This window comes from Rhineura floridana, chromosome 6 (genome assembly GCF_030035675.1).
Source record: "Rhineura floridana isolate rRhiFlo1 chromosome 6, rRhiFlo1.hap2, whole genome shotgun sequence".
NCBI classification, from domain to species: Eukaryota; Metazoa; Chordata; class Lepidosauria; order Squamata; family Rhineuridae; genus Rhineura; species Rhineura floridana.
This window is the reverse complement of record NC_084485.1, coordinates 151,897,757-151,921,064: the sequence shown is the minus strand read 5'-3', so window position 1 is coordinate 151,921,064 and position 23,308 is coordinate 151,897,757. Positions and strand designations below refer to the sequence as shown.

Below are 23,308 nucleotides of genomic sequence, written 5' to 3'. Positions count from 1 at the left end.
CTAGTTAAGACTTCAAAGTGAGTTAGATCACAACCTAGGCTGAACCCTGGAAGGGTTGGGACGTCCATGACAATAGGACCCCAGGAACAAACCAGACGTTTAGCATGCTATTAGGTTGCAGCACATGGGGTGGGGAGGGATTAACAGCCATAACCCTGATGAAAATCATCTGCACAGTGCAATTACCCTTAGGAAAAAAAAGGCTTTCATTGGCACCAATGCTAATTGTAACAGTAACTCTAATTGCAGCACCGGGGTGCATGGGTGGGTTTGATTTTCATTGGGATCATGGCTAGGGAGGATGCAATAAATACCTCCCTGTGTGTTGCCTTCCCAATAAGAATTGCCTCCTCCTTCCAGTGTATACTATTAAAAAAAACACAGATGTGGTTACATTACAGTAGTAATGTAAAGTCTGGTTTGGCCCTCCGTTATCATGAGCAAGTAAAACTTTGCACTAGAATGTTTAAAATGTCTAGTGAAAGACAGGGTTGATAAGGAAGCACTAAATGAGCATCATTAACCTTTATTGTACAGAACTGACTGATAGGCTATTGCATTAATTTGAATTAAAATCAGAACAGGACAATGTCCCTGGGAACACTTTTCAAAACATGAAAACCAATTACATAACCAACTTCTCATCCAATAGTGGTGTTAACCTGTGAGACATTATTATACACATTACGTATAATAAAAAAAATATTTCCATCAATTTAAGCAATAGAATAATTCTCCATGAAATAAGCATTTCTATAAACATTTTATGTTGAATTCAAAAATGTAACAAATGCTTTTTTGCACTTTAGAAAGATATAAAATAAGTATGATTTCCAGACAGACACAGAAATCTTCTGAAAAATTTGCCCTGCCAGTCAAAGGTGAGGGTCACCTTCCATCAAAGCACTTTTGGACACATTTTACCAGGAATGTCTCCTGCAGAAACCCTGCTAAAATTAAGGGGAATTGTGCAAGAACACATTAGGCACAATCCACCAGGAAGCTCACGTCCACTAGCCTCTATTCATTGCAAAGGGGATTGCCCATAAGAACTTTTGTCAGACTGTGCCCAGAGTCTGCTGATTGGCAAAAGAGAACAGAGGTGTGGGGAAGGTCTCCCTTTGTTGCAATATATGAAATTGGTTATGGAATGCTTAAAGGCAGCATTAAAGTAGATGTGGTTTTATACATGTTCCCATTTAGTAGCTTTATAAGAGTTTTTAAACAAAAATACTGTTGTCCCACTTGTTACAGATGTGGCCTGAGACTCCAGCCTTAAAAGAACAGATGCATCTTTGCAGGGTGCAATGCAGCTGTAAACCGTTGAACTGATCTACCAGGAAACTGTCTGGTATTATAACAAATGTGCTTTTTCGTCATTATTTTACCTTGTCCTCTCTCTCTTCTCCCAAATGTGGAAAACCCTCTAATGCAACATAAATAATTATGAATAATTTTTAGCAACATACGGAACATGTATTTCTGAATTATTTGTTACTTTTTTTAACATCAAGGCATACAAATTAAAGTGTAAAATGTGATGGTATCAGGATGTGGCTTTTGGCAAGGCATCTGGGAATGAGTTTTCCATGTAAAAGGATTCTTTAAATAACTCCCCTTTGGAAAGGGCCACATCATAACAAATGACAGACACTGAAGGAATTTGTTTCCAGGTTGTCTCTCCTGCCTGTTTTCCTGCTTCCCTCCTTGGACAGGTGCTCTGGAGGAATCTTCAAGGGGCATCAGCTGCTTTGTCCATTGTGCTCTTGTGCTTGGAATCCAGCTGCCCAACTATGTGCTGCCCTCTTTGGGCGATGGTGACAGCGGAGGCTGCTGTAGTGGCTGTGTGCCAGTAGCCGTTTTGATAGAGTTCAGGGTTTTGCTAAACCAAGAGTTCTTGGCAGCTTGGACTTCACTCATAAGTGCTCCTCTCTGGTGTTCTAGCTCCTAGGGAAGGAAAAGAGTCAAGTGGTGATCAGAGAACTATTCAGCAGGGCAGAGAAAACTTGAGTCATTTTTGGTGAAATGATGAAATTAACCAGTTTATAAGAATTAGGATTAGAAATGATTGTCAATTACTAGATAAATTAACCAAGAATGTTTCTCAAACTGCAAATCCCAACACGGTAGATGCATAATTCCTGCCCCCCCAGCCCATTTCCAGAGCTTTTCCTTTCACTGGGTTGACAGCACACCATTATTGCTGTGCAGACCCTATAAGAGACATGCTCCCCCTCCCTAGCCATTATATGTCATGATTAAATTTATTAGCAAAAAAAAAAAGATATATTAAAACATCTTAATTGTCAGCCACTGGTGTAATATTCTTGTATTGTCTCTTGAACGGGGAGGGGGGGGAGTAAGGCTTGGAAATTAGTTTACAGGTGTGACCCTCTGTAAACAATTATTTTTGTATGTCTTTGAAAGCCAAAGTGGATCTCTATGAACCTCAAAGTGTTCACTAATGATTCAACAACTTCCCTAAACAGAGAATAGATCAGTTTGTGTTAGCCACATACTCTCTGTTCCTATCCATACCTTTAAAACACATTTGAAGCACATTTTCCCCCTAAAAGGATTCTGGGCACTGTAGTTTGTTAAGTTGTTGGGAATTGTAACTCCGTGAAGGGTAAACTACAGTGCCCACAATTCTTTGAGGGGAAAAAGTGTTTTGAATGTGCTTTAAAGGTATAGTGTGTGTACAGATCACTCAGCATGCAACTTTAACTAATTTTATTTATTTATTTAATTTAATTTATATACCGCCCTAAGCCAAAAAGGCTCTCTGGGCGGTGTACATAATGTTGATCACTAAGCAGATCCAAAAAAAGACACAGTAGATTGTGGGGAACCTCCCCCCCACCTTTTTGAAATAGCAATTGGAGGCTGTGGCTGTGCTAGCGTTTAAGAAGCAGCCCTTCCCTTTTCACCAAATAAGACAAATGCACATCCCAGGACAGTTACTGGCTGATTTATCACAAGAGGCCACCAAAGAATGATTCATTGTTAGTGGAGATGTTCTCATCAAAGACTCCCCAATACCTAGAGGGGCAGAAAAGATACAATTCATTCCTTCCCACACCAAGAGATGCAATGGCAATCCGTGTTTTCAGCAATGCAGCACAACAGTCATAAAATCACATTACCTGTATTTTGCATTTGGCTTCCACAAGCTGCAGTTTGGTCTGTGCCAGGTCTAGTTCCATCTCTCTAAGCTGTTTTTTAAGGGCATCTTTCTCATCATCTGTGTCTGTTCTCAGTCTCTCTCCAGGTAGAGCAGGCACTTTCAATGTCCCCTCTTTACTGAATATTTCACTACAATGTTTGCAAGCCATCACGTTACCCTAAAAGAGCCAAAGAGAGAGCCAGTTAATTGCCATGATATCAAAGAGGCTTCTCACTAAGCCAGGTTTATGTCATGGGTGGCAACAAGAAAGTCACTGAGTAGGTGGAGTCAGGTTGCCCCATGTGGCTCTTCCTGGCCAAACGTGTACCAGTGTTTCCTGAATTTAAGACAACATAGCGTCAAAAGTTATTACAGCATCTGGGATCAGTTTAGCATGATACTCTGAACCCCCAATATATAGTTGGTGCCACAGACTGGACCATGTCCAATTTCAGAAACCTATTTATTGATGGCATATATAATTTACTGCCTTTTCTCACTCTCACTTTTTGAACCACTGTAGGGCGCCATACTTCTTAAGTAACCCACTATATGCTGCATTTTGCTTGTATAATTGAAATATTTTAATATGCATATTAAGGCCAAGAATTATACAGCCACAAGAGTGGCTATATACTAGAGTCAGCATGGATTTTTCACATAACGCAATGTTAAATTGAAAATACCCCCATGCCATTCTGATCCTTCCCATAAGCTCATTTCAAAACAAAACCTTACAAAACTTATAGTATTGAACTCAGAAATGCTTGCTTAACAACCCTCCAAATTTTCATGGCGATATACAAAACAGTCAGAGAGAATTGAGAGTTCAAAGTGTAAAAAGAGAGAGAGAAGAAACAGACCACTTTTGGACTTTTTTCTGTCAGAGTTCTCATAATCTGTTGAAATTATTGAAAAATCAGCCATGTTCACAGAGTACCTGTCATCTTATTACTGACGTGGTATGATAGAAGGTGGTATGAAAGAATGATACTGTTCAATGAAGAATGATACTGTTCACAATTTGGGAAAGGAAAGGGGCTTCCCCCTCTGCCCAGTGCCCAGCCATGAAATCTCCTTCCATCCCCCTTCTCCCTGCCCCTCCCATTCCTGCTCTCCTCCTCCCCTCCCTGCCCCTCCCCCAGGTCAGTTTCACCTATCCTAAGCATGACTGCACAGGAGTAAATCCAACTGAACTCAAAAAGCATGCAAATGATCAAAACTGCTTTCCCCTCCTCCTCCCTCCTATCCCCTCCCTCTTGCCCCTTCCCTCCCCCTTCCTGCACCCCTCCCCTTCCAATACTCACCTTCCCCCTCCTCCCCCGTCTCCCACATTGTCAGTTTCACCTATCCTAAGCATGATTGCATGAGAGTAAATCCCAATGAACCCAATAAGCATGCAAATGATCAATCCTGCCCTCCCCTCCTCTTCCCTCCCATCACCTTGCTCTTGCTTCTTCCCTCCCCCTTTCTTCACCCCTCCCTTCCCTTCCCCCTCCTTCCCTTCCTTTCCCCTTCCCCTCCCCATCCCTTTCCAATCTCCTTCCCTGTCTCCTGCTGCCCTGGTGCATTCACTATAGCTGCCCAATTTCCCTGCTTTTTAAAGTTTGATAGAAATATCTGTGGGCTATAGGTACATTCTTAAGCCGCAAAGTTTTTTGCCTATTAGTGAACATTTTTTGTTGATGACTCAGTAAATCCTCCTGCGCTCTCTCTCTTGACATGTCTATTTGGAATTTTTATTCTGTAAACACTGACATAAACATTCCTCAGAATAGACATTTTAAAACAGAAAATAAATATTACTAAGGGTAAAAGCATTACTGCTTCCATTTTGACAAGAGACAGGACCAACAAAGAGAAAGAAAAGTATCTCCCAAGCTAGTTCTCCCTATAGTTGAGAAGGCAGAGTTATGTGCCTAAGGATGCCAGGTTTGTCTTTATTAACTCACAAACACACTTTTAAATAAGCAGTTTTCAAGAAGCAATGGCCTGGGTTGCACTTCACATTAAACCATAGTTTAAAACAAACCATGGTTTACTGTGAATAAACAGCATGCTGGTGCACACTGTTTAAAAGTTCCCACAACATTCTTCTTCCTGCTGTTGTGCTGCAGATGAAGCTGGTCAGAGTCTAGTTTGCTGTGTTGTCTAAACCCAGGCTTGTGCTTTATTTCTCTCCAAACTACACATGGTAACCAAGGTTTGTTCTTGGATTACCACTCATGGTGTGTTTGGGAGAAACAATTCAGTAGCTTGGATTTGGATGCATTTTTGTAAACATTGCTTGGTTGGAGAAATGCAAAATCCAGATAAGTACGAATTCCAAAGCTGCGTTTGATTCTCAAATTGTTTCAGAAAATGCAAATTTGATAAGTTCGCCTGTAAATGCAAACTGAATCCAATTTCTTCTCTATTCTTAAGCAGCATGCTGCTCATTCACATTAAATCAGTTTGTTTTAAACTATAGTATAGTGTGTGAACTGGGCCTATTTCACTTTTGTCTTAGTGATTTCCTTAATTGCTGGAGAAAGAAGTAGACACAATAAGGAGTTTTCTCAAGAAAGGGTTTGGGATTGCAGTCATGGAAATAAGCCTCATTGCTTTGAGCCCTGGCTACGCTTTGCTGGTGTGCCACTGACCATGGCTTTTGCTTAACCAGTGACTGGGATTGTAGCTCATACACCTCCAACTGCAGGACACTCCTCTGCTTTCAAAGCATGATGTCCTTATTCAACACTGTCAATCCTGGTCTGGCGCCTAGGTTTCTTGGAGAGCTATCTGGAAACTTATTGGAAGTGGATTTATAACAGAAAACTCAGACAAGACAGCAATGTTGCTAAGACTAACAGGGGAAAGTACTCCTACAATGGCCTCAGAGGCAGGAAGTGACTGTCTCTCTTCTATACAGTCTGAAACAGTCCTGTGTGTGACATCCAGGATTTTCCATCATCACAATGTAAATATATGGAGGGGTACCCCTGCCAAATGGTTACTAAAGATGATATGCAAAGGATAGTCTGTAAAACTTATTCTCTCTCTTTTGAGAAGTCCTTGCCTTTCTCCCAGGCTTCAACTCCAGAAAAGGCATCTTCAAATGTAGACAGGAATTTTACACTTGCTTTTGAGGCCAGCCTGTAGCTGCCATTGCAGAAGAGTTATTAGGGCAGTCCCTAAGAAATAGGATTGTAAGCAAGTTTGAACAGGAAATGGCTGAATAGTTTTTGTGAAGAGAAGGCTGTTGTGGGATAGAGATGCCAAAGACCACCAAGAAGATGAGACCACTAGATATATCAGAAAGTGCCTGGAGAGGTTCAGATATCCTGAAACTTGTTGAGAGCAAGAAAAAAACCCATCACTGGAATCTAATCAGGTATTTGCCTGAAGATGGGAGGGGCTGCACACGCAAGCCTTGACCCTGACATCTTTGGGCGTACAGGCTCCACTTCCTCTTAGAAGAAATTCTAAGCCCATTCTGTTAAATCCACTTAGACACCTCTGAAATTAGAAGCCCTGATTAAACAGGATTCCAATCACTGTTTAAGCTTATTCAACAGCACACTTAGAACTCCTCTTCAAATCTTCATGCTAAATATGTGAAGGTATGAAGAGGAACTGTGCACCCGAGGATACTGGGAGTGGGATTTGTGTGTGCCCCATCCACAAATAAAGCATTCTTGTGTTCAGGTGAACATTTGAACACTGCTAGGATGACTTCTGCCATTATAGTGTGACAGAAGTCATTAATATATCTACCAAAGCAGGTCAGCCTTTCATAAGAACATAAGAACATAAGAGCCTGCTGGATCAGGCCAGTGGCCCATCTAGTCCAGCATCCTGTTCTCACAGTGGCCAACCAGGTGCCTGGGGGAAGCCCGCAAGCAGGACCCGAGTGCAAGAACACTCTCCCCTCCTGAGGCTTCCGGCAACTGGTTTTCAGAAGCATGCTGTCTCTGACTAGGGTGGCAGAGCACAGCCATCATGGCTAGTAGCCATTGATAGCCCTGTCCTCCATGAATTTGTCTCATCTTCTTTTAAAGCCATCCAAGCTGGTGGCCATTACTGCATCTTGTGGGAGCAAATTCCATAGTTTAACTATCCGCTGAGTAAAGAAGTCCTTCCTTTTGTCTGTCCTGAATTTTCCAACCTTCAGCTTCTTTGAATGTCCACGAGTTCTAGTATTATGAGAGAGGGAGAACTGTTCTCTATCCACTTTCTCAATACCATGTATAATTTTATACACTTCTATCATGTCTCCTCTGACCCGCCTTTTCTCTAAACTAAAAAGCCCCAAATGCTGCAACCTTTCCTCGTAAGGGAGTTGCTCCATCCCCTTGATCATTCTGGTTGCCCTCTTCTGAACCTTTTCCAACTCTATAATATCCTTTTTGAGATGAGGCAACCAGAACTGTACACAGTATTCCAAATGCGGCCACACCATAGATTTATACAATGGCATTATGATATCGGCTGTTTTATTTTCAATACCTTTCCTAATTATCCCTAGCATGGAATTTACCTTTTTCACAGCTGCCGCACGCTGCGTCGACATTTTCATCGTGCTGTCCACTACAACCCCGAGGTCTCTCTTCTGGTCGGTCACCGCCAGTTCAGACCCCATGAGCGTATATGTGAAATTAAGATTTTTTGCTCCAATATGCATAATTTTACACTTGTTTATATTGAATTGCATTTGCCATTTTTCCGCCCGTTCACTCAGTTTGGAGAGGTCTTTTTGGAGCTCTTTGCAATCCCTTTTTGTTTTAACAACCCTGAACAATTTAGTGTCGTCAGCAAACTTGGCCACTTCACTGCTCACTCCTAACTCTAGGTCATTAATGAACAAGTTGAAAAGTACAGGTCCCAATACCGATCCTTGAGGGACTCCACTTTCTACAGCTCTCCATTGGGAGAACTGTCCGTTTATTCCTACTCTCTGCTTTCTGCTTCTTAACCAATTCCTTATCCACAAGAGGACCTCTCTTATTCCATGACTGCTAAGCTTCCTCAGAAGTCTCTGGTGAGGTACCTTGTCAAACGCTTTTTGAAAGTCTAAGTACACTATGTCCACTGGATCACCTCTATCTATATGCTTGTTGACACTCTCAAAGAATTCTAGTAGGTTACTGAGACAGGACTTTCCCTTGCAGAAGCCATGCTGGCTCTGCTTCAGCAAAGCTTGTTCTTCTATGTGCTTAGTTAATCTAGCTCTAATAATACTTTCTACCAGTTTTCCAGGGACAGAAGTTAAGCTAACTGGCCTGTAATTTCCGGGATCCCCTCTGGATCCCTTTTTGAATATTGGCGTTACATTTGCCACTTTCCAGTCCTCAGGCATGGAAGAGGACCTGAGGGACAAGTTACATATTTTAGTTAGCAGATCAGCAATTTCACATTTGAGTTCTTTGAGAACTCTCGGGTGGATGCCATCCGGGCCTGGTGATTTGTCAGTTTTTATATTGTCCATTAAGCCTAGAACTTCCTCTCTCGTTACCACTATTTGTCTCAGCTCCTCAGAATCCCTTCCTGCAAATGTTAGTTCAAGTTCAGGGATCTGCCCTATATCTTCCACTGTGAAGACAGATGCAAAGAATTAATTTAGCTTCTCTGCAATCTCCTTATCATTCTTTAGTACACCTTTGACTCCCTTATCATCCAAGGGTCCAATCGCCTCCCTAGATGGTCTCCTGCTTTGAATGTATTTATAGAATTTTTTGTTGTTGGTTTTTATGTTCTCAGCAATGTGCTCCTCAAATTGTTTTTTAGCATCCCTTATTGTCTTCTTGCATTTCTTTTGCCAGAGTTTGTGTTCTTTTTTATTTTCTTCATTCGGACAAGACTTCCATTTTCTGAAGGAAGACTTTTTGCCTCGAAGAGCTTCCTTGACTTTGCTCGTTAACCATGCTGGCATCTTCTTGGCCCTGGCGGTACCTTTTCTGATCTGAGGTATGCACTCCAGTTGCGCTTCTAATATGGTGTTTTTAAAGAACTTCCAAGCATTTTCGAGTGATGTGACCCTCTGGACTTTGTTTTTCAGCTTTCTTTTTACCAATCCCCTCATTTTTGTGAAGTTTCCTCTTTTGAAGTCAAATGTGACCGTGTTGGATTTTCTTGGCAATTGGCCATTTACATGTATGTTTAATTTAATAGCACTATGGTCACTGCTCCCAATCGGTTCAACAACACTTACATCTTGCACCAGGTCCCGGTTCCCACTGAGGATTAACTCCAGGGTTGCCGTCCCTCTGGTCGGTTCCATGACCAACTGGTCTAGGGCATAGACATTTAGAATATCTAGAAATTTTGCTTCTTTGTCATGACCGGAACACATATGCGGCCAGTCTATGTCCCGGTAGTTGAAGTCACCCATTACTACCACATTTCCTAGTTTGGATGCTTCCTCAATTTCATATCTCATTTCAAGGTCTCCCTGAGCATTTTGATCAGGGGGACGATAGATCGTTCCCAGAATTAAATCCCTCCTGGGGCATGGTATCACCACCCACAACGATTCTGTGGAGGAGTCCGCCTTTTTCTGGGCTTCGAGCTTGCTGGATTCAATGCCTTCTTTCATGTATAGAGCGACTCCGCCACCAGTACATCCTTCCCTGTCCTTCTGATATAGTTTATATCCAGGGATAACCGTATCCCACTGGTTTTCTCCATTCCACCAGGTCTCCGTTATGCTCACTATATCAATGCTCTCCTCTAAGACCAAGCACTCCAGTGCTCCCATCTTGGTTCGGAGGCTCCTAGCATTAGCGTACAGGCACTTGTAAGCAGCGTCTCTCTTCAAGTGTCTTTGGCACTTGTGGTTTGGCCTGTGGTAATTTTGCTCTTCTGAATTTATATCCTGTGCCCCTGCTCTCACAATGCCTACTTCTAGGCCTACCCCTTTTAAAATTTCATCATTTCTTTGGTCTTTATCTATTTTCAACTTTAGAATTCCTGTACCTTTAACTTTCAAACAGAAGAATTAAAGCAGATGCAATGTGTCATGGTACTCCAGGGCTTTGAAAAACAGCACCTATGCAATCTAACATAAATATCTAATTAACACCATGTCCAGGAGGCAGTTCATTGATCATGGTGTGTTATGGTAACAGTTCCTGACAGACATATTTCAGATCACAAAATGTTCCATGTACTTTTTACAGGAAGTCCCAATATGATGTTAGAAGCCTTTTCGAAGGAGTGTACCACTGCAGTTTACCTCTGTTGAAACTCCACCGAGACAGTCTGTTATGCTAGACCTAGGACTGTCAGCAATAACATATGACTATTCTCAAGTAGACACAAATACAGAGTATTCTCACCTTCACAGCCTCAAGTTCCTCTTTACTGGCTGCCTGTTGTTTCTCCAGCCTGCTACTCAACTGGGAACAAATCTAGGAGGAGATTATATGCTTTGAATTAAATTTGGTTTCAAAGAAAAATAAAACTGAACATATTTAACCAAGGCATTAACATTTCATCCTCTTGCAGCCTATTGTAAGCTTTTACCCTGTCAAAGGTCAGGGTGGTATAGTGATTAAAGTGTCAGACTAGCATTACCTCCTGGCTATAAGTATTTTGTGGGAGGGATTCAGTCGCATACCAGAAACTTAGGTTTGTTTAGATTTAAGCCTTCTGTTGCAGGAAATCCAGTTTTTTTAAAACAGCAGGCTTTTTCCAGTTAAGAAAGTGATGTGGAAGTGCAGTAAAAGTGTGGGATAAACAAAAGAGGAAGATGTATAACCACTTTGTAAATCCTATCAGGATGAAAGCTCCTTGTCATATAATCTCCCCATAAACAACAGAACAAATGCTCGATAAAGGCCAGACATTGTCTAACCTCTGTGTAAACTTTATGCAAGCAAATTAGGATTAATGCTTAATAAACAGTCTGGATGAGCCCTAGATATGGAGAGACCAGAGTTCAGATCCTCACTCAGCCATGCACCTCACAGGGTGACCTTGGGCCAGTCACTGCCTTTCAGCCTAACCTACCTCACAGGCTGTTGGGGGGGGGATACAATCAAGTATGCCAATTTGAACTCTTTGGAGGAAAGATGAACTATAAATGTAATAAATACGTACAAGTAAGGATCATTCCCTCATAGCTCTATGCATAGTAGTTGGAAGGCTCACTATTAGCTCTATAAATTAGCATTGAGAAACGTCAACAAATGGAGTGAAAGCTACAATTAGCAAACCAATTGCCCTCTAACTTGCATAATGAGGAAAACATGCTTGCTCTTTGATTGTAATGGGAGTGGCTAAGTATTTAATTTTATGTACAATTATTTACTCTTCAGGAATGTACACATAGTGAAAGGGGAGATGAAAACATTCAAAAACACACATTACCTGTTTATATTCTGCAATAATGGCTGTTGTCTTCTTTATCTCAGATTCTGCCTTCTCCAGCTGTTTTCTGAAGATCTCTTTTAACTGAACACAGATGGAGAGAAAACAAATTTACACTAAGTCTGAGGTATATCTCAAGCAGTCAAATAATTAATCATTTTCTGAAACATGCCCTTTAACAACAATACTCTGTATTACCATTTGTCACCTCTCAGACCATTTTAGCAATCCATAGCACAATCCTCACCATGTCTACTCAGATATAACTTACACTGAATTCCACAGGGCTTACTCCCAGGTAAATGGGGTTAGGATTGCACCTTAATCCCTAGGTCAAGGGTAAACATTTCATAGGGTGCAATAATTTCTCTCTCTCTTTTGAAATAACTACTTTTGATTATGGATCGTTAGGACCATATATCTAGTGCAATATTTTCTATCCAAAGATAGATGTATATAATCTATTCCATAAATAGAAAAGCCTACAACTACAACTGTAGGAAAGAACTGGTAACCTTCCTTTTTCAATTGCAATTAAATGTTGTTCCCTAGCTCTGTTTTTAGACTCTCTCTAGGACTTGGGGATCATATCTGTCAAAAGTATACTGTAGTTTACAGTATTCTAACTCCCATTTTGATGTCTTGATAATTTGGACCTCATATTGATAGGTTTAACATACTTTGGGTAGGCCACTATAATTTCCATGTTATAGATGAGGGTTTTGACTTGGCCAAAGGGGAGTGGAATACAGATTAGCCAAGCCCAAAACTATTCACAAAACCACAACCAGCAGACTCCAGTGGCTAGCAGTATTGCAATGATGAGGGAGTAAGAGACAATGACCTTGAAAGAGATTAGCTGAGGATCTTTTCATGAGGAAGTATAGTGTGAAGGCATTGCCAGTAAAGCCAAGGATAGGGCAGAAAACTAAAGTGAATGCCTTTGCCAATACCTTTTATTCCTTAACAAAATGCCATTGTGCACGCTGGAAATTAAGACCCAGGAAGGCCCCCAAAACATTAATGAATCCCTACCCATGGCCCTATTACATCCTCCAATGATCATGACATCATTGTGAAGCATATGTTGGGAGTAGTGAACTTAGAAAAATAGTAATAGCTAATGCAGGATTGTTGTGCCCTTGAAGTGTGTTTTAAAGACTTGGGGTGGTATTTGCTGCCCTGGGCTCCTCCCTGGAGGAAGGGCGGGATAGATAGATAGATAGACAGACAGACAGACAGAAAGAACCCCCAGAGCAGGTTCAGGGAGTGCGCAGAGGGAGGAGATGGGGAGAATGTTCCATTGCGCAAGTAGAAATCCTTGCACTAACAAAACCTTTACTGTAGCATATGTTGAATACAACCCCATGGGATCTTTTTAGTTATTTAAGAAAGGACAAAATAGGAAACAGAACAAGAGCACCTAATGCTGCAGGACTTTGAGGGAAAGGGAATTGCTTATTTTATTCAGTGAAGAAAAGCATTGGGAGTTGGAGGTACCGCTTGGCAGTGGCTCCGCTCCTACTTGGAGGATCGTCTCCAGAAGGTAGGGCTTGGGGAACATTACTCGATGCCCTGGACTCTCCATTGTGGAGTCCCGCAGGGATCGGTCCTGTCCCCTATGCTCTTTAACATCTATATGAAGCCGCTGGGAGCGGTCATCAGGAGATTTGGAGTGCGTTGTCACCAGTATGCTGATGACACGCAACTCTATTTCTCCTTTTCATCTTCTTCAGGTGAGGCTGTTAACGTGCTGAACCGTTGCCTGGCCGTGATAATGGACTGGATGAGAGCTAACAAACTGAAGCTCAATCCTGACAAGACTGAGACGCTGTTGGTGGGTGCCTTCTTGACCCAGGTGGTGGATGTTCAACCTGTTCTGGATGGGGTTACACTCCCCCTGAAGGAATAGGTTCGTAGCTTGAGGGTCCTTTTCAATCCATTCCTGTCTCTTGAGGCTCAAGTGGCCTCGGTGGCACGGAATGCGTTCTACCATCTTTGGTTGGTAACCCAGCTGCGCCCCTATCTGGATAATGTTGACCTCGCCTAAGTCGTCCATGCTCTGGTAACCTCGAGATTGGACTACTGCAATGCACTCTACGTGGGGCTGCCTTTGAAGACAATTCGGAAACTACAGCTAGTGCAAAACGCAGCAGCCAGACTGCTGACGAGGACCAGACGGTCCGCACATATAACACCTGTTCTGGCGCATTTGCACTGGCTACCTATTTGTTTCCGGGCCAGATTCAAAGTGCTAGTTTTGACTTATAAAGCCTTACACGGTGCGGGACCACAATACCTTGCAGAACACGTCTCCCGCTATGAACCTACCCGCTCACTACGTTCAACATCTAAGGCCCTCCTCCGAGTCCCGTCCCATAGGGAAGCTCGGAGGGCTGTTACTAGATCTAGTGGCCCCCGAATTGTGGAACAGTCTCCCTGATCAGGTGTGCCTGGCGCCTACTCTTCTATCTTTTCAGCACCAGGTTAAAACCTTTTTATTCTCCCAGGCATTTTAATTGCTTAATGTTACGTTAATTTTATATCAAGTTGTTAAATGCTTAAGCTGTCTGTTTTAAGGATTTTATCTGATTTATTTTTTACTGTATTGCATTTTATTCCTTGTTGTGAACCGCCCAGAGAGCCATAGGCTAGGGGCGGTATAGAAATGGAATGAAATAAATAAATAAATAAATAAATTAAGCATGCTTACAGAATTCAAAATATTTATGGCGTGAGTCTCCTGCAACGTCACTGGTCATTAGGCCAGTCTTGAATCCCTGGACTCATCCTGCTTCTAGCATACATTGGATTTGATAACATGAAGAATTCATGACAAATATTAGGCAAGCTTTGGTCAAATATATGATGTGCACACAAAAATGGAATTTTGATTTGCCATGAATTTCTGTTTGATTTTGGCCATGGAGGACATTCTGTCATAGGGATAACTCCTCCCACTGGACTTGACAGACAGGGTCCAGAAGCCTCTCGCCTCCTCTACAGGGGGAGGAGTTATATCACCCATCAGTCTGACTGGCAGAGCGAAGATGACCCCTCAACCCCAAACAACCATCGTATATTTCACTCCCAGGTATCAAGAGCAGGAAGAAAAGCAGCCTCTGAGATGAAGAATCATAGAATCATAGAGTTGGAAGGGGCCTTGTAGGCCATCGAGTCCAACCCCCTGCTCACAGCAGGAAATCCACAGCTAGAGCATCTCCCGCAGATAGCTGTCCAGCCTCTGCTTGAAGACATCCAGCGAAGGGGATCCCACCACCTCCCTAGGCAGTCGGTTCCATTGCCGAACCGCCCTTACTGTCAAGAAGTTCCTTCTAATGTCCAATCTGAATCTACGCTCCTGCAACTTAAAACCATTAGACCTAGCCCTACCCTCTGGGGCAGCAGAGAACAAATCTGTACCCTCCTCTATGTGACAGCCCTTCAGGTAGTTAAAGAGTGCAATCATATCACCCCTCAGCCTTTTCTTCACCAGACTGAACATGCCAAGTTCCTTCAACCTTTCCTCATAAGACTTGTTCTCCATACCGGCTATCATCCTCGTCGCCCTCTTCTGGACCCGCTCTAACTTGTCTATATCTTTCTTAAAATGAGGCACCCAGAACTGAACGCAGTATTCCAGATGAGGCCTGACCAATGCAGAATATAGTGGGACTATTACTTCCCTCGACCTGGAAACTATAGCTCTGTTTATGCAGCCCAAAACCGCGTTTGCCTTTTTTGCCACAGCATCACACTGCTGGGTCACTCAGAGAAAAACAAGCAGTCAACCAGAACACATCAATAGCAGACATGGAATGGTCAAAGACAAAAGACTATCTATTTTATACTCTTTATGACAAAAGTGTGCAGCATAACCCACATAGCAGCTCTGCATATCTCTGATACAGGGAAACTGATCTTAAAAGCAGCAGAGACTGTCACCCCCTGGACCACGTGTGCAGTGAGACCACCAGGTGGGTCTTGACCCATAGCTGAATAGGCCTGAGAAATAGCTGACCGCAACCATCGAGAGCTGTAAGAGGATGAAATTTTCTTTCCCTTAGATAGCCCGGGAAAAGCAACAAAGAACGCCTAAACTCCAGCATCCAGTCCAGATAGAATCATAGGGCACAACCAACATCCAGAGAATGCCAGCCTCTCTCTTAGGAGCACAACGGATTTGGGCAGAACCAAGGAAGAACTCCTGTGTTCTATGAAAAACTGAGTTGACCTTGGGCAGAAATGATTAATCTGGACACAGGATTACCTTGTCCTGGTGAAAAACACACAACTGGGGATCAGCCAACAAGGCTCCCAATTCAGAGACAGCAACAAGAAAAACTGTTTCAAAGTGGATCCAAAGCTATGGATCTTCCAAAGGGACCCCTGGTCAAAGCAGACAAAACTCACTTGAGGTTCCAGTTGGGAAACCTATGAATAACTTGAGGAGAAATGAGGGACACCCCTTTAATGAGCCATTTATACAAGGGGTGAGCTGAAAGGATCTGACCTCCCAAACTGGAGAAGATACTACTCAGAGCAGATGCCTGTCTTTTAATAGTGCTGGCACTCAATCCTTTGTCCACTCCTGCCTGTAAAAAAATGACGAAGTCGTACACCTCCGTAGAGGGTCCATGCCCACCCTGGAACACCAGGACAAAAATGTTTTCCAGGTAGTGCTGTATACTTTATTAGTGGATGCATGCCTGGAAGAGAGCAAGGTCTATTAAGAATCCCAGCTAGGTTACCCAAAGCCACTCAGCCTCCAGGCTGTCAGCTAGAAGAGCTCTGGTCTGGGATGAAAAACTGGTCCCTGAATCCATAGGTCCTGACATACTGGTAGATGCCATGGGCCTCTCACAGACATATTCATTAGGTTGAGAAACCATGGCTTTCACAGCCAATGAGGAGTCGCCAGTATTACCTGTCTTGAAATGGAAGAATCCTCTACAGTGTCTGTTGAATTGGGGGGGGGGCAATCAGTATCCAATGAGTCTGTCCCCCAGGCTGCCACATATGGAAGAAACACGAGATAAAGACCTGCAGTTGAGCATTCTTTAGTGAGACAAACAAATCCATCACCAATTGTCCCAAATGATCTGTCATCGTCTCAATTCAACTATCACCCTTGGATTCAATTGCCACTCCACTTTCTTTATGGCAGACCAGCTCAGCCAATCTGCCATGACATTCTCCAGACCTGCCAGATGCTTGGCTTTCAAAGACAGCAGATTCTGCTCCACCCCAGAAATGACTGTCTGCTTCTGAGATCAGGGCGGAGGATCATCTCAGTGAAGGCATATATGAAGAAGCAAGGAGAGATGTTGTCTGTGCAAAAAAGAAGGCGAGTGTCTGACCTCTGATGTCAAGGCCCTTCAATCCCAGGTGCATCGTGTGGAGCTCCAAAAAAAAAAAAAAGATGTTCAGCTGCAAATCCTTTGTGGTCCATGTGCCCTGTATCCCTCGGTGTCCAATATGATGTCAGGCTTAGGTGGGCAACACAGCCAGTTCCAGACAAGACCGTTAGGAGTTAAAGACACAGTGAAGCCGGTAATTGACAGCACTTGGCAGAAACGCCCAAGGTCAGGCTGCAGCTGTAACCGATAAGTGAAGCAGCAATAAAAAGGCTTCAATGAGCACACAGAGGTGTGGGGGTAATAGGAAAGCATTATAGAGTTGGTTGGTGAGCAAGAGACGGAGCACGGTGTGAAAACAGTAAAGTTTTGTTCTCTTAAAGACTTGGCTGATGGTCTATTATTTTGGTCGGTGACTGGCACTGATAAGCAAGCTAAAACGCTACTGGACTCTACTGGTTATACTGGTAAATTGGTGCTGCACTCTACAAGGGTTATGGGCCCAGTTCCAAACCATTAACACCCAGTTAAAACCAGTGAGCAAGCTTGTGCTACGCCGGACAACCGAAGGAAGCTGAGCTGGTGAGCTGTGGGAGAGCGGCAAAGCAGAGATAGAGAACCGTGTTGCCTGGAAACCAAAGTGATAAGAGGTCTGCAAGAATGACTGGAGTAACTTTGGCTGGCATTCCACTGGAACGTCTCTCTGAACGAAATTACTCATGCTGGCGGCTGCGGATGCAAGCCTATCTAAACAGAGAAGAATTATGGAAAGTAATTGACCAACAACCCCCCTCCGTTCCACCACCTGCTGAATGGCTACGCTTGGATGAAAGAGCGAAGTCATTAATTATCTTGGCTGTTGGAGACTCGCAACTACTGCTTCTAAGAGGTAAAGAGACTGCTAACGAAATGTGGACTGCTTTAAGAGCATATTATGTTCAAGAAACAGCTAGCAGTAGAATAAGTCTTGCGAGAAAACTATACAGAATGCAGCTAACTGACGAAGTAACTATGTCAGAACACTTAATGAACATTACAAGCCTGTTTGTAGAATTACAAGAAAGGGGAGTGGAACACTCTGAAACGCAGAAGATCTATATCACTCTTTCAACACTTAATGACTCTTGGAATCCTGTTATCAGCGCACTTGAAGCGATGCCCGATTCTGGACTTTCGTTTTGATATGTTGCAGACAAACTAAAGCAAGAGTGGGAGAGAAGAAAAGAAACAAAACAAAGGCAAGAGGGACGGAATGAAAGGAGTGAAAGAAAAGACTGAGATAAAGGCTTTTGGGACTAAAGCTTGTTACAACTGCGGCTCCTTGCATCATTTAAGGCGGGACTGTGACTTACTGAGAAGGAGGAGGGATGGAAGAAAACCCTCACACGTGCAGTTGGTGAGTGCAAAGACAAAGAATGAAAAAGACTTTGTTAACAGAGACAATAGTTTGTGGGTCCTGGACTCAGGTTCCACCCATTCACTGATAAAAGTCTATTTAAAACAATGGTGCCAGCTAATGAAGACGTGAGTTTAGCTGATGGCACTAAACAACAGGTGATGGGTAAGGGTACTGTACAGTTATGTGCTTTACAAACAATAATGACAAATGTTTTATTTGTGCCTAATTTAACTAACAACATTCTGTCAGTTTCAAAACTATTGCAAATGAATTATAGTGTGTTATTTAGTAACAAGAAATGTGAAATAATGAAAAGGGGAAAGGTGTGCCTAAAAGGATATTGTAAGGAAGGCATGTTCTATGTAAATGTAAACCCTGCAGTACAAGCCTCACTAGTAACGCATAAGAAAACACATGATAGATGTATCCATGAATGGCACCGAAGGCTGGGGCATGTAAATTATGAGACTGTGAAAAAGGCAGAGCAATTCAGTGCTGATGTACAACTAAAAGACTGCAAGCAATACATGCAGTGTGAAGTATGTCAGCAGACAAAGGCCACTGTAGCTCCAATTAACAAAGTAGCTGAAAGAAATACAGATAAGCCTTATCAGACAATACATGTTGATTTAGCGGGACCATTTCCCAAAACAAAAGGTGGTGCTAAATATTTTCTCGTGATTGTTGACGATTTTTCAAGATTTTGTCATGTAAAGTTATTGAAAACAAAAGATGAGGCTGCAGAGCAATTAAAACGTTTTCTAAACAGAGTAGAAGTGCAGCATGGTACACAGGTGCAACAGATTAGATCTGACCAGGGCAGGAAGTTCACAGGAAAGTCCCTGGAAGAATATTTTGAAAAGAAAGGAATAAATCATGCTGTAACCGCCCCGTTTTCTCCACATCAGAACGGGACAGCAGAAAGGAAAAACAAAACATTGCAGGATGCAATGAGAGCAATGTTAAAGGATTCAGGCCTTGATCAATCTTTCTGGGGAGAAAGTTTAATGTATGCTGCTTATATTCAAAACAGAGTACTGCATAGAACTATTGCCATGTCACCATATGAACTGTTGTACAAAAGAAAGCCCAGACTACTACACATACTGAGATTTGGTTCCCCATGCTGGTTGCATGTTCCCAAGGGAAAGAGAAAGGGAAAATTGGCTCCCAGAGCGAAAAAGGGATATGTGTTGGGGTTTCAACATGTGAATTACCGTGTGTGGGTTCCACAGGATGGTAGTGTAACACTCAGCAGGAGTGTTAGAACACAAGAACAAGACTCAGAGAACCACAAAACATATGTAAATCTAGATTGCAGTGACACAAATGGCATAAATGCAACAGAGCCTGCTCAACAAATAAAACAGGAAAGGGAAGAAACAAAACAGGAGATAGAGACAAGCAGCTCTGATTCCAGTAGCAGTGCATCAAGCACAGACATAGATACAGAACAGGAACAAGAAACAGAAACATTAAGGAGGTCAACAAGACAAAACAAAGGGAAACCGCCAGAACGTTTCCAAGTATCAGCCATACAGGGTGAGACAAACAAAGAGGAAAACAAACAGTGCAAAGTAATAACAGACAGTGATACTCTGTTCATAAATAGCATAAGAGAACGAATGGCAAAGTATGCTCAAGAAGGTGACAGTGACTATGCATATATGTGTTAAATGTGTAAAGAATGTAGAAAAGTGAAAAATGCCTGAAGACTGTACAAATGTAAAAAGCAAATGTATGTAATAAAGGAAATGTATAATTGTACTGTGAAAAAAAAATGTAAAATTGTAACTTGAAACGTCTGTCTGGAAGGTGGGGGCTGTCAGGCTTAGGTGGGCAACACAGCCAGTTCCAGACAAGACTGTTAGGAGTTAAAGACACAGTGAAGCCGGTAATTGACAGCACTTGGCAGAAACGCCCAAGGTCAGGCTGCAGCTGTAACTGATCAGTGAAGCAGCAATAAAAAGGCTTCAATGAGCACACAGAGGTGTGGGGGTAATAGGAAAGCATTATAGAGTTGGTTGGTGAGCAAGAGACGGAGCACGGTGTGAAAACAGTAAAGTTTTGTTTTCTTAAAGACTTGGCTGATGGTCAATTATTTCGGTCGGCGACTGGCACTGATAAGCAAGCTAAAACGCTACTGGACTCTACTGGTTATACTGGTAAATTGGTGCTGCACTCTACATATGAGATCCCCACATCCATTTTAAGAACTATTATAAGAGGCTTTTCCAGGCTTACACCGTCCATTATTCTTCAAAGGTCCAACCAACAAAGTAGTTCCTGTTTCAGACAAGCCAGAATGGGGAGAAGGTATTTAGCTTTGAAAGGTCAACAGAAGCTGTTGAAGGTTGTGGGAATGGAAATGTGTCCAGTGAACAAGATCGTAAAAGGACATTAGAAGCCTCTGCAGACACACCAAGGACATCAGAATCATCATGGCAGCTGTCCTCACTTGCAGAAAAGCAATGATGATCTCCACACTTTCTGGTGTGAGACACATATGGAATAGAAGAGTGTTGAGCTGCATTCTGGGGAGAGTAGAGAGAGGTTGAGTGGGAACCAAAGAGCTCTTAGAATCATAGAATTGTAGAGTTGGAAGGGGCCTATAATGCCATCAAGTCCAACCCCTGCTCAATGCAGGAATCCAAATTAAAGCATACCTGACAGGTGCCTGTCCACTGTTGGAGAGCCCACCACCTTTCTAGGTAATTGGCTCCATTGTTGTACCACTCTAACATAGATTTGCCTTTTTTGCAACCACATTGCACTGTTGGCTCATATTGTGATCAATAATCCCAAGATCCTTCACACATGTAGTATTGCCGAGCCAAATATCCCCCATCTTATAACTGTGCATTTGGGTTCTTTTTCCTAGGTGTAGAACTTTGCACTTCTCCCTGTTAAATTTCATTCTGTTGTTTTCAGCCTAATGCTCCAGCCTATCAAGATCCCTTTGAATTTTGTTTGTGTCTTCCAAGGTATTAGCTATCCCTTCTAATTTTATATCATCTGCAAATGTGATAAGCATTCCCTGCACCTCCTCATCCAAGTCATTAATAAAAATGTTGAAGAGCACTGGGCCCAGGACCGAGCTCTGCAGTACCCCACTCATTACCTCCAATTTATTTTATTTATTTTTTTATTATTTGATTTATATCCTGCCCTTCCTCCCAGCAGGAGTTTGAGAAGGAACCACTGATAAGTATCCTTCAAGTACGATTCTGTAGCCAACTGCGGATCCACCTGATAGTTGTTTCATCCAACCCGCACCGAGCCCTGTGAGACCCCGCTCATTACCTCCCCCCAACGTTGTCAAATGTTTTGTTGAAGTTGAGATATATTATGTCCACAGCATTCCTGCAGTCTACCAGGGAGGTTACCCGATCAAAAAATGAGATAAGATTAGTCTGGCAGGATTTGTTCTTGATAAATCCATGCTGGCTTCTAGTAATCACTGCATTGTTTTCAAGGTGCTTACAGATTGACCACTTTATAATCTGCTCCAGAATTTTCCCAGGTATCAATGTCAGGCTGACTGGTCTATAGTTCCCAGGTTCCTCCTTTTTGCCCTTCCTCCCCCAGTCCTCCACGATTTCGCAGAGAATAGACAGTGATTTCGAGAGTTCTTCAGCCAGTTCCTTCAATACTCTAGGATGCAGTTCATTGGGCCCTGCAGTTTTGAACTCCTTCAAAGTGATAGACCATTTGTCTATCAATCTCAAGCTGCAATCCTGCCCCTGCAACTTCATGTTTGCCAGGAGGGTCATAAACCCTCTTTTGGGAGAAGACTGAGCCAAAGTAGGAATTGAGCACTTCTGACTTTTCTTTGTAATGTTATCATTTTGCCATCCTCACTGAGTAGCTGTACCACCATTTCATTTCTCTGTCTTTTACTATGGACGTACCTGAAGAAAGCTTTTTTGTTGCTTTTGGCATCTCTCGCTAACCTAAGCTCACTCTCAGCTTTAGCCTTCTTGACGCCATCCGGGCAATTCCGTGATACCTACCTGTAGCCTTCCTTTGTGGCCTGGCCTTTCCACTTCCTGTATGTGTCCTTTTTTGTTTTCAGGTCATCTCTTAGCTTTTTGTGAAGCCACATTGGCTTCTTCTGCTGTTTTCCCCCTTTTTTCCTTGTTGGAATTGCTTGCCATGGCGCTTTTCGAATTTCCTTTTTTAGAAACTCCCACCCATCTTGGACTCCTTTTCTCATTAGGGTCGCTTGCCACGGAACTGTACTTACAGTTGTTCTGAGTTTATTAAAATCAGCTTTCCTGAAGTCCAGGGTGCGCGTATGGCTACTCTCAGCTTTTGCTTCTGTTAAAATCAAGAATTCAAGTATGGTGTGGTCACTTTCCCCCAGAGTTCCCATAACTTCTACTTCATCCACCAAATCATCTCTATTGGTTAGAATCAAGTCCAGGATAGCTGATCCTCTGGTTGCTTCCTCCACGTTCTGTAGGAGAAAGTTATCTCCAACAGAAGCCAGAAATTTCTTGGAGGGGGTGTGTTTGGCAGAATTTATCTCCCAACAGATATTGGGATCATTGGAATCCCCCATTACTACTACATCATGCCTCCTTGAAACATTGGCAATTTGCTTTTCAAAAGTTACATTCTCATCTTCTCCTTGATTGAGTAGTCGGTTGTAGACTCCAAGCACCACATTCCTTTTATTACTTGCCCCATTAGAATACAGACATCAAAGACCATGTGATTTATGGCTTGGCTTCCTTACTACATTTTTCTGAGGACTGTTACTGGGCCCTATTAGAGCCGATCTCTCTGTTCCCAAAAAGGGATCAAGTCAGAGTGTAGAGAGGCCACAACTGCTGGGAGGTGAAGTGGCATTCCAAGTGAAAAGCAGCTGCAACCGCTGAGGGAGAAAATGGCACACCCACCTTTTTCAGCATAGTCACTACTACTGCTAGGGCCAGCCCCAAACTTAGTTGTGGCCCAGAGCAAACCCTAGCAGAACTTACTGGCCCAAATTAGATTGTGGCTACCACTACTGAGGAGAGGGTAAAAAGGCAT

At 42.7% G+C, this 23,308-nt stretch overlaps 1 protein-coding gene across 17 annotated transcripts in view; it reads right to left on the bottom strand.

Annotated features, from left to right (window-relative positions):
* Positions 1-510: 510 nt before the first annotated feature.
* RABGAP1L (RAB GTPase activating protein 1 like) overlaps positions 511-23,308 on the bottom strand; it is a 371,757-nt gene continuing 348,959 nt past the window's right edge. For all 17 annotated transcript variants that reach the window (XM_061634135.1, XM_061634138.1, XM_061634125.1 and 14 more), the window contains 4 exons: positions 11,516-11,599; positions 10,483-10,554; positions 3,147-3,344; positions 511-1,947 (listed from right to left, as the gene is read on the bottom strand). In XM_061634135.1, coding sequence (XP_061490119.1) covers positions 1,792-1,947; positions 3,147-3,344; positions 10,483-10,554; positions 11,516-11,599 — 510 coding nt within the window. In that variant the 3' untranslated portion in view covers positions 511-1,791. The remainder of the gene's footprint in view (positions 1,948-3,146; positions 3,345-10,482; positions 10,555-11,515; positions 11,600-23,308) is intronic.